At 44.5% G+C, this 12000-nt stretch overlaps 1 protein-coding gene across 2 annotated transcripts in view; it reads left to right on the top strand.

Annotated features, from left to right (window-relative positions):
• TECTB (tectorin beta) overlaps window positions 1-11731 on the top strand; it is a 36118-nt gene extending 24387 nt beyond the window's left edge. Inside the window, exons 7-12 of one of the 2 annotated variants that reach the window (XM_083741489.1) lie at window positions 991-1094; window positions 1181-1264; window positions 2296-2458; window positions 5862-5931; window positions 7913-7945; window positions 11563-11731. In XM_083741489.1, the coding sequence (XP_083597615.1) occupies window positions 991-1094; window positions 1181-1264; window positions 2296-2458; window positions 5862-5931; window positions 7913-7945; window positions 11563-11615 (507 nt within the window). In that variant the 3' untranslated portion in view covers window positions 11616-11731. Of the gene's footprint in view, window positions 1-990; window positions 1095-1180; window positions 1265-2295; window positions 2459-5861; window positions 5936-7912; window positions 7946-11562 lie in introns of both variants that reach the window. The other variant, XM_083741488.1, reaches the window with a different exon arrangement.
• Window positions 11732-12000: the final 269 nt, after the last annotated feature.

Genomic DNA, 12000 nt, shown 5'->3' with positions numbered 1-12000 from the left:
GCCTGGTTATCCAGGCTTACTTTGTGTTCTTATGTATTTATGTACATTTCACCACCTTATGTGGCTTGGTTATTTATCAACTTCTTTTTTTCAGAATAAAATTTGTTGTGCCCGAGTTTTTACTACTCTTCTGTTATACTATTAAGAATAGGCTGGAATCCAACAAGTGGTTTGACACTGACCGATTGAGCCTTTTTGAGCACTGAAATAACTAACGTAGCTCAGGGTCAGAACACATACTTTGCCTGCAAACTGTCCACAATACTGAGCTCAATGGTCCAACTTGGTATAAGGCAGCTTCTTCTATTCCTAATTCAATTAATTATCATGAGAGAAAACCGGGAGGGGGAGGGGATTCACTTGCAAAGTCATTTCACTACCTTTCTTTCTGACAATTTTCCACATCACAAATATCTTGCATAGCATGCACCAGCCAGGTTGGGTGTGTGTTATGTGATATATATCCCTGAATCAATTTTGTACTTGAGTCATTTCACCCAGCAGTTTTAGCATTGGAATTTGAGAAGACATTGTGTGATTTGATGCTTCATGGACAATTAATCTTGTGCTTTGCTCACCAGAGAAATGTGTGGCTTTCCTCATTCAGCACTGCATGGCTGGCTATGGCAAACTGGTAGTTGGATGTTGCCTATAAATGGTTTCCCCCCCTCTGATACTGATAAGCTTGTTGCTGTCCTTTATATGTGGCTGTTCAGTGATTTGCATAGTTCCTTCTAAGCCACATTTCTTGAGCTTTCATCGAAGCATTACACACTCGACTTCAAGGCATCCTGTTGTTGAGCCAATTTAGGGCAAACATCATAAGAATATTAAGAAAAAGAAACGAAACACAGATACAAAAATGGCATAAGGGGAAACGAAGTGGAAATTGCTGATGACAGAGTATCTTTGCTGACATTATATCTAATTGTTAAGCTTTTGCTGTTCCTCCTTTGCATTACTAACCCATTCCTCCATTTTCCCTCTCAGAATGCCAAGTTTACAGTCAAGAAGGAAGCCCCCTTCGTAGTTGAAACTTCAGAAATTGGTTCAGACATATTTGCTGGCGTAGAAGCAAAGGGCTTAAGTAGCAGGTGCAACTTTTCATCCATCAACACAAATGTGAAATTATCATTGAAATTTTCACTCGTCTGGTACTCACATCTCTTTGTCTCCTCAGATTTAAAGTAGTTCTGACTAACTGTTGGGCAACCCCCTCATCAGAATATTTCTTTCCAGTCCAGTGGCCTCTGATAACTAAGGGGTAGGTAAATTTGTGAGAAGGTCAACATATACATTACTCACATGAAATGGAACTGTTGTGGGTAAGCATAACTTAAGAAACCAATGCCATCCTGAAGTTAATAGAATAAAATTTAGGCTAGGCATAGTGTCACCTGAAGTACTTTTCTAGTAATATTATACAACTCAGGCCCCAAATATATGAAAGACCACCTCCTTCACTCTTGGGTGCTGAGATCGAAGATCTCTTGGTAGTTTCTCAGAGGGTTGAGGGATGGCAGCCCGGGAGAGGGCATTGTCTGTGGTGGCCCCTAAGTTGTGGAACGTCTTCCCCACAGAAGCACAGCTGGCAGTTTTATTATCCAGTTTCTGGAGAATGCTGAAGACATACCTCTGACTTTTGACATTTGAGGTGCATGTTTTAAGGACCCACCTTATTGTTATCATTGTAGGTTGTTTTAAAAATAATAATAATATTGTGTTTTAATGTTGTAACCCACCCTTGGACCTTAGGGTGAAGGGCAGGTAATATATAAATAATAGTACATGTGATATAGTGTTTGCCTGTGTGATCAGTATATGATGTGGTCTGAGCAAATCGTTAGGGGTTTTGATCCAAGGTTTCACTTCATGTAGTGGTGATTTTTTTACACCAAGTGGTGGCCAAGTTGATGCTCTCCAGATGTTGGACTACCATTCCCATCAGCTCCAGTCAACACAGACATTGTTCAAAGATGATGGGAGTTGCAGACCAACAACATTTATAGGACAAGGACACTATTTTGGCTACCCTGTTCTCTGCAACATTACTACTGTTTTCAATCGACCAGAAATATATAGGACAGACATTTCACTCTCTGATTTTTGTCCAATCACAGCTTCTTTTTACACAACTGAATCTAACATTCAGAGGTACTCAGTTTGTCACAGAAACCATGCGATGTTCTTGCAATAGCCGCAAAAAAATACAGTAATAGTATTAGAGATAAGAGAAGAAAAGGAGTGCCTTATTGTTCTTCTCATTCTAAGAGTGCCTGTTATCATGTGGCTCAGGTGCCCCACAGATGACACCATCATAGTGCATGAAAATGGGAAAGACAGCCGAGCGACCTTCCAGTTTAATGCATTTCGGTTCCGGAATATTCCCAAACTCTCCAAGGTGTGGCTGCACTGTGAGACGCATGTATGTGACAGTGAGAAGTTATCGTGCCCTGTGGTAAGTTTTCTGTGTGTAGCAATTAAGAATGAAGTCTAGCCTGCAAAAAAACGAAACCCTGCACGTTCCCGAGGACCTATTAAAGCAGTGAGAAGGAATTTTGATTGAACCTTTTGAAAAAGAAAAAGAAGACATTTCTCATTTTGTTACAAGAAACAACTTAAGACTTTGCTGGATTGGGTAGACTGCAAATTTTGGCGCAATCCCATGGTTCCAACCCCTGCTCTGCCTTAAAGGTCATTGGGCCAAACAGTCACTGTCTCTCTGCCTAGCCCACTTGACTGTGTTATTTGAAAAGGTAATATAGAGTAGACATCACCATGCTTCCCCGATCTCCTTAGGGCAGGGGTTTAGAACCTTTGGGAGGAATTCAACATTGCACTACTATGATCATTCTATTAGCACAAGCATTTTTGTTTGCCCAGTGCAATGCTCTTCTGGGGTTCTTCCCAAAGAGAGGATTCATTGTCCTGCTAGCACATCAGTTTCGTTGAATCCAACCCTACGGTCATCCAGCTCCCGTCGGCCCCAGCCAGTATTGCCAGTCCTCGGGGATTATGGGAATTACAGTCTAACAATATCTGGACGTCCATAAGTTCTATACCTCTGCCTTAGAGGAAGACAACTGCAATAAATGGAAATTAGAAAACTATGGTTCTTCACTAGGAGGAACTAGAGCAACACACGGGACAATGTTTGTTTGTGGATAAATTGTTTCTAGATTCCAAACCTACACAGCGCTCCTTTCAGAGGTGGATTTAGGGAAGCACAACCAGTTCAGTAACACTGGGCACTGCAACTATGATGTAGAGTGGAAGGCAAAAGGCGGGAGGCGGCAAACACAGGTGTTGTGTGGGGGCACCGCTGATACCTGGCCATTACGATATCTGCATATGCAACTTCATTCCTCCATATACCCATGGATACATGTAGCTAAATAGCAGATAATCAGCACACACCTTTTTGATTTTGGGTAGCTGAAAGGAACTTCTGTAACTGCCAACAGTTTTCTTTGATTCTTGGTTTTGGGTCAACTTGAAACAAAAGCAGAACATCCAAATCTTGTCTGATTGCTAACGCTGCCATCTGGCAGCTGGCTAACCTGCTGGAAAAGTGATGGATGGAGGTATCATGTTGCAGCACATCTTTGGGAGAATTTAGAGCATGAAACATGTAGTAATAAAAATAATAACTTATTATTTATACCCCGCCCATGTGGCTGGGTGATAAAACATCAAACACTAAAAACTTCCCTAAACAGGGCTGCCTTCAGTGTTAAACCACGTGACAGTAGAAACTGAATGAAGACACCACACATTGCCCAGAAATCACCAGTTTATCTCAGGCCAGAAAATATAATTGGATGCTATTTTCTTTGATTACAGTGAATTTGAATAAACCACGCAGGGAGAAATCCTCTGATGTTCCATTAAGTACCCTGCAGTGCTTTGTTCTTAGGAACTATTCACCTTCAGCTTGAGTCATATGTCCCCCTCAGCGCTGCATGTTTAAACCCTGTTTTGACCAGTTGATCTTTTTTGACAAAACTGAAATGAAATGAGGCAAATGAGACTGCTGGTCTGGGGATCCCACCCTTAGCCCTATGGTGACTCTTGCTTCTGGACAGGAACTCTGGGGGAACCTGACTGGGTGCTGGCCGAAACAGCTCTTCAACGACGTTGCTCCTGCAACCTGGGACCGGGCTGACTGGCCTTTATCTTCTCTGAGGCCAGGGGCGGCCCCGGCCCCCAGGAGACCTGCCTCTCCTGGCCTTAAGGCGAGCACTCCTCCTGGGAGAAACCAGTTCCCTCCGCCTCTCTGCCCTGAGCCTCTGCAGTTCAGGAGAGGCTAAAGGGTTACTGGACCCAGGGGAGACTCACCTGTAGGCACTGAGTCCTCAACCACCTCCAGAGCCAGAGTGGATTCACCTGGTGCCTGCTCCTGAGGATCCGGCACAGGTGCTGGTGCTTCCGAATCAAGGCCCTGTCCCAGTTCAGCCGGCCCTGGAGGCGGGGACTCCTGTGCAGGCTGGGATTCCTCCGGTTCAGCCTCTGAATCGGATTCCCAGGTGTTGGGTTGAAATAAACGACAGACGAATGACGAGTGTCATATGGGAGGCATCTCCCGAGCACGTCTCGGGGAGTCCCTTTTATTGAATATTACAGCATTGCCACATATGTGCTTGTTGCTGATTGGTTAACATAAATACAATGCAAAGGTTACATATAAGCATTAATCATGAATAGATTAAAGGTTGGGAAAGGGAACACAGAATTGGACAGGCGTGAAAACCTCCTTGTTAAACTATTACTAGTGATTGATATAGCATTCATCCGTAGATGTGGTCATCCATGCTTTAAGAACAGGTCAGGGTACAATGTTTTCATGAACTCAATGTGAACTGAACATTCTAGGGTGAGGAAGGAATGTCTCAGCTTAGAACGGTTTTGCCAAAGTCATGTGCAGAAGCAAAACTTCCCATCACCCAGGCCATCACAAAACCTCTGTACATTTTCCTGGAAGTGAGCTCTATGGAACACCATGGGGCTTGGACCACAATTCCAACCCCCTGATTTGCTGCACTAACAAGAGGCTGGTTGAGAGGTCTTCCTCCGTCCTGCCCAAAACAACTCTACTGGCCTCAGCCCATGGTATGATGCCGACATCATGCTGGCATGGAACTCCCAGTTCCATCTACTGAAAATATAGGCAGGTGGAAGTACCATCTGTGGGACTCCCATTGGCAATAGCCTACAAAAAGCTGCAAATAGGTTTGGGCGTGGAAAATAAGCTGGCCCATGTTCCCTTGGACTCCAGGCCACCCTGCTGTCTTCATTTGAAGGCACTGGGCACAGTTCAGGCTGCATAACATGGAGCAATAGCACAGAGCTGGGTTTTGCAACTCTCTGCATTTTCCAGCCTTGCTGATATGGGCAGCAGGACTTTGGATGCAGCCCTGGCCATGCTGCTCCACTCCACCCCACTGGATTGCTCTGTTACTTCTGAATAAACAAAGCCTAGCGTTATCGTTCCCCTATGCCTAGAGAGCCACAAAGATGCTAACACACTGATAAGGTTTATTAGGTTTAGAGGAAGAAAAAATGTTCCTTTGTTAAGTATGTGTTCAGTTCTATGGACATACACATTGTCTACCTTTTCTTCTTTGGGACTATCATATCTGGGTGTAGTCTGCTGCTGTATTTTGTAATGGTGGGTTTTATATTTTATTTTTATATTTTTATATTTTATATTTATATTTTAACTGAGTTTGAGGTTGTGATTTCAATGACTATTTTATTAGGATTGCATGGCCCAGGATCGATTTGATGAAAGGCAGGATATAAATGAAATATTTTAGAAATAAATATTGATCAAGCAAATCGTTTTCTTTGTTCCTTTTAAGTTATGTACAAATCGGAGACAACGAATGGAGCCAACAGGTGGTGTGTTAATGGCTGAACTCACTGTGAACAGTAAGTGCAGAAGGATATTTTGATTTATAATTAGGGTGCTACATTGTGAAACAGTTTTTTCTTTACCTGCAAAAGGGAGGATTAATGCTGCCCTTCCTCTTCAGTAGGAATGCAATAACTTACTGGGTTTGATTTCTGATGCAGGTGTTTCAGATTAACTGGTGTGGGCTGGTTTCCAATATCCTCCTAATCTCTGATTACGGCACATCTATTACTAGGGAAATTCTTCAAATATGGGGATGAAATATCAACGCTTTTTAAGTTGGACTCAGGGGCAGAGCAAGGTGGGGGGCGGTCTACATCACCCTGGGTGTCATCACTGAGGGGGGTGACATTCTACACGTTGCCCACCTGTGACTCCCGCCTACCGCGAGCTGTCAGGGGAAGGAGGGGAGCTGCACTGCTTTGCTGTTTTGAAAGTCTGTCTCTCCTGGGCTGCTGGAGGAGGCAGGCAGGCAGGCAAGGAGAGGATGGGAAGGAGCAAACAAGCAGAGGTTGCAGGGAAGGATAGAAGCTCCCTCAACTCAGGACCCAAACCCTGTAACCCCACAGAAAGCTCAACAACTTTTGTTAACCCTCTCCAAAAGATGCTCAACAACTTTGGCCAATCCTCCCCTAGAAAAAGCTCAACAACTTTGCTCAACTTTGCTCAATCCTTCCCTAAAAAAAGCTGGCAATGACAATGGGTAGATCACAGCTGTGAGTAGATCACAGTCTCTTGGGAGTCCAACTAGATTTCAATGTGGGTGTGGGTGTGACATTTTCCATGCCGGGTACCATCTGACTTTGCTACGCCACTGGTTGGACCCAGAACTCTTAGGAGTCCTGCTCCAAATGAAGTTTGTCCCCTTCCACTAAACATTACTCCCTTGCCAAGGCAAAAGCAAATATATATTAATCGGGGGTGGACTTTGGTTATCTTTGATAGACTGGCACCCTGAGCAACGCCAAAATCTGGTGCCCCCAAATGAATCTTCTCAATGATGGTTCTTCTCAATTATGGGCCCTCTCAGCTCAGCGCCCTGTATAGGGGAGCTGCCTGAACCACCCTAAATCCGACACCGTATTAAATTTGCAAAAGTGGGAGGAGAGGTGTTACTAAACACAGGCAATACCTTGCAGGTTTTATCCTTAGTTGGAAACGATACTTCTGGGCATGTTCTGGTATGTTATTTCCAACCAGGTATTATGCAAGAAACCAACCAGGGATTATGCGAGAAATTGTGGCCAAGGATAACTGTGGATTTGTAGCTTTCTTTGTCTCATTAATCAGTCCAGAAGAAATTCAGTAGAGTCATTTACAAAAAAAGGGTGTTCCAAAGCAGCCATATGAGGTGCACGGAACATATAACAACATAGGTACAGTAGCTCCTTATACCTGTGTCAGAGCAGTGATTCATCTAACTCAGAACTGTCTACAGTAACTGACAGCAGGTCTCTGAGTTCTACGTGGAGATGCTGGACCTTTGGCATTCAAAACAGATGCTTTACCTCTGAGCTGTGGTCCTTTCAGCAACAGTAGGGGTGGAGGCTAACTCTGAGATTTCTGTAACTCCTGGTGTGCCTCAAGACTTTGTAGTCTCCAAGTTTTTAAGGAACCTACACATGTTGCAGGGCACACTTTCTATTTATAGTTTTGCATTGCCCAGTGTTTTGTTGAGCTGAAATGGCCTTGCGTTTAGACCCTATTCCAGATCACTTTATTATTTTAACATAGAAATAGGAGAACACGTCCACAGATAGGGGGCCTGTTTGGAGGGCCCACTTTCAGACACCGATAGATTAAAGGATAATGCAAGATATAAACATTTTAAAGGACATAAGGAAGTAATAAAATCAAGCTATTCCATCTTGCTAAATGGATCATTACTTTAGCATGTAGTTAGTGGCAGTGTAATATTAATCACATTATTGCATTGATTTATCTTTTTACTTATAAGTCTTTTCCTGTGAGCATTCTAACTTTTCTTATTTCTCACAGATAGAGGATTAACCAGGAATTACAACTTTTCAGGTAAAAATTACAAATATTAAACTATCTAGCATGTTAGTCAATGGAAATTTATCAGCACTAATGCAAATGCCGTATGATAAACTTTATTATAGTTGAAGGATGTCAGAACTATAATAGTATTAGATTAATTGCTTTCCTGGACAGAATTTGCTGCCATGTCCTTGTTTATGATAAACAAGGAAATCAATGTAAATCAATATCAGAAATTATGAGTGATACCATGGAGGGCTGGTGCGGAAGTAGAATGTGAAATGAATATGAATCGGGAAAGTATGTATCAATTTCTAAACTTTTTAAATTCAGAAATAAAATGATAAAAAGATAAATCAAGGTAGCTTATAAACACCACAAATGTAAACATCATAAATGTAGAAAAAGCTAATATAAAAACAATCAATTACAATAGTGGTGGGGGACCTTAGGCCTGGGGGCCAAATGCAGCCCCCCCGACCCATTATTTTATCACTGGGACTCTTCATAGGCCCATTCCCCTCACCAGGCCACATATTTCACGGGCCACTACTCTGCAGCCACTAGGCAGCTTTATCTGGCCCTTAAAATTGTCCCAAGGCCACAACCCCCCGGCCCTGCTGCACATCCTTTCCAAGTGTTTTTCCCTAACTGGAATATGTCCTTGAACTGTGATAATGCACACCTCTCAACTGCCCCAATTGAACTGGGACATCTCATTTTTGGGTGCCATGCTCTCTCACAAGATCACAGAGTCCCCGAAAATGTGAGATCGGACCTCACGTGAAAGCACGGAACCCCAAAGTGCTCAGGTTTTTTTGCCTCCACGCTGTCACACAGGTCACAAGACTCACACAGAAGCATATCAGGGAACATGCACACCCCAGTTTTCAGTCTCAACATGTTGGAGGGTATAGATAATGCCTATTTCTTGCTTGCCTGTCTGGAGGATGGAGAGAGGTGACTAATTTTTGCATGACTGGAATGTAGCCTGCTAGACAATGATAAGAAGCTAAAAAAGCCAATGCAATTCTGGGCTACATCAATAGGAGTATAGCATCTAGATCAAGGGAAGTAATAGTGGCACTGTATTCTGCTCTGGTCAGACCTCACCTGGAGTACTGTGTCCAGTTCTGGGCACCACAGTTCAAGAAGGACACTGACCAACTGGAAGGTGTCCAGAGGAGGGCAACCAAAATGGTCAAAGGCCTGGAAACGATGCCTTATGAGGAACGGCTAAGGGAGCTGGGCATGTTTAGCCTGGAGAAGAGGGGTGATATGATAGCCATGTTCAAATATATAAAAGGATGTCACATAGAGGAGGGAGAAAGGTTGTTTTCTGCTGCTCCAGAGAAGCGGACACGGAGCAATGGTTCCAAACTACAAGAAAAAAGATTCCACCTAAACATTAGGAAAAACTTCCTGACAGTAAGAGCTGTTCGACAGTGGAATTTGCTGCCAAGGAGTGTGGTGGAGTCTCCTTCTTTGGAGGTCTTTAAGCAGAGGCTTGACAACCATATGTCAGGAGTGCTCCAATGGTGTTTCCTGCTTGGCAGGGGGTTGGACTCGATGGCCCTTGCGGTCTCTTCCAACTCTATGATTCTATGATTCTAAGAATCACATCCATTGCTCTGCCTGCTTTTGCTTTTGGCTCCACTCATTACTGGCGCAAAGCCCCTGAAATGTGCTCCTCCCCTCCCCCATGGGACTGCAGCCCTTGAGGTAAAAAAAGGTGACAGCAAGAAAAATATGAAGTAAGAAAAGTTCCAAATTCACCCAGAATCACTAACTTTTTGGCTTAATACATACAGGGTGGTATTCAACTGAGTTTTACACACAGCAAACCCATCGAAATTAATGGGCATCCAGCTCCACTTGTGGTCTTACCGGCATTGTGTGGGGAATGGGCTATACAACTGCACAGCACAGCCTGCATCCTAACTAAAACATTCCTGATCATGGCAGATGGCCAACCCAGGCAGATTCCAGGATGTTCCTCATCTGGAACAGTTCCACCACAATGCATATATCCACCACAAGGCTCTGCATAAAATTCAACTCAGCATATAACTTAATCCCCGTGGAAAGATGGAATGATAAATATGGGTTGGGCCTTTTTAAATGGTGTAAAAACTGTGGCTATATAAAATCTCAAACAGGACAATGTAACAGAAATTCACTGAGCGAGACTACCATTCTTGGGCAAGGTGATTAAGCGAGTGGTTGCTGAACAACTCCAGGCATGCCTGGAAGAAGCGGACCATTTGGATCCCGTCCAGTTGGGATTCAGGCCTCATCATGGGACTGAAACTGCCTTGGTTGCACTGGTTGATGATCTCCAGTGGGCTAGGGACAAAGGTGAGAGCTGTTTCCTAGTTCTGCTGGATCTCTCAGCGGCGTTTGATACCATCGACCATAACATCCTTCTGGACCGTCTTGAGGGGCTGGGAGCTGGGGGCACTGTCCTACAGTGGTTCCGCTCCTTCCTCCTGGGCCGTGTTCAGAAAGTGGGGGGGGGGATGAGTGTTCAGACCCCTGGGCTCTCACTTGTGGGGTGCCTCAGGGTTCTGTCCTCTCCCCCATGCTTTTCAACATCTACATGAAGCCGCTGGGAGAGATCATCAGGGGATGTGGGCTGGGTGTTCATCAGTATGCGGATGATACCGAGCTCTACCTCTCTTTCAAATCAGAACCAGTGAAGGAAGTGAAGGTCCTGTGTGAGTGCCTGGATGCGGTTGGAGGTTGGATGGTGGCTAACAGATTGAGGTTGAATCCTGACAAGACAGAAGTACCGTTTTTGGGGGACAGGAGGCAGGCAGGTGTGGAGGATTCCCTGGTCCTAAATGGGGTAACTGTGTCCCTGAAGGACCAGGTGTGCAGCCTGGGAGTCATTTTGGACTCACAGCTGTCCATGGAGGCACAGGTCAAATCTGTGTCCAGGGCAGCTGTTTACCAGCTCCATCTGGTACGCAGGCTGAGACCCTATCTGCCCGCGGACTGCCTCACCAGAGTGGTGCATGCTCTGGTTATCTCCCGCTTGGATTACTGCAATGCGCTCTACGTGGGGCTACCTTTGAAGGTGACCCAGAAACTACAACTAATCCAGAACGCGGCCGCTAGACTGGTGACTGGGAGCGGCCGCAGAGACCACATAACACCGGTCTTGAAAGACCTGTGGCTCCCAGTACGTTTCCGGGCACAATTCAAAGTGTTGGTGCTGACCTTTAAAGCCCTAAACAGCCTTGGTCCAGTATATCTGAAGGAGCGTCTCCACGCCCATCGTTCTGCCCGGACGCTGAGGTCCAGCAACGAGGGCCTTCTGGCAGTTCCCTCATTGCGAGAAGCAAAGCTACAGGGAACCAGGCAGAGGGCCTCCTCGGTAGTGGCGCCCGCCCTGTGGAACGCCCTCCCATCAGATGTCAAAGCGATAAACAACTATCTGACATTCAGAAGACATCTTAAGGCAGCCCTGTTCAGGGAAGTTTTTAATGTGTGATATTTTAGTGTTTTTTTGGTTTCTATGGAAGCCGCCCAGAGTGGCTGGGAAAACGCAGCCAGATGGGCGGGGTACAAATAAATTATTATTATTATTATTATTATTATTATTATTGCTCCTCACATTCTTCCTATTTCTCTCTTCTTTGCAGCTATCCTTTGCCATTTACTCCTCTTTCTTGGAATTCGCGCAGTTCTTTTATAATACTCAACCCAACATCAGCTGCTGCTGATCACCCCCATGGTCCTTTACTGCTACGAAGAGATGCTTGCTTTGCCTGCTGCCTTGTTTCACATGACAAATAAATTTCTCCTGGCTTACATTTGGTTTCTGTGGCAGCTGAGAATACCAATGGTGATTTTTACCAGCTGTGTGCACATTGTTCAAATAAGTGTATCTCAAACGAAGTTTGAGAGCGCTAGAAGGAAGTCCACTGTTTGCTTCAAAGTGTTAGTCGAAAGACAAGGAAGTCCTCACTTCATGGCTGTCTGCATTAAGGAGCTAAATCATTCTTGGGATTCTGGGAGCACTCTTAGCAGAAGACTGCTGGCTTCACTCTCATGGTGGTGATGTTTTTAAAAAGTACCAT

The sequence above is a fragment of the Podarcis gaigeae genome (genome assembly GCF_964106915.1).
Source record: "Podarcis gaigeae genome assembly, chromosome: 5".
NCBI lineage: Eukaryota > Metazoa > Chordata > Lepidosauria > Squamata > Lacertidae > Podarcis > Podarcis gaigeae.
This window is presented reverse-complemented; position numbering and strand designations above follow the sequence as displayed.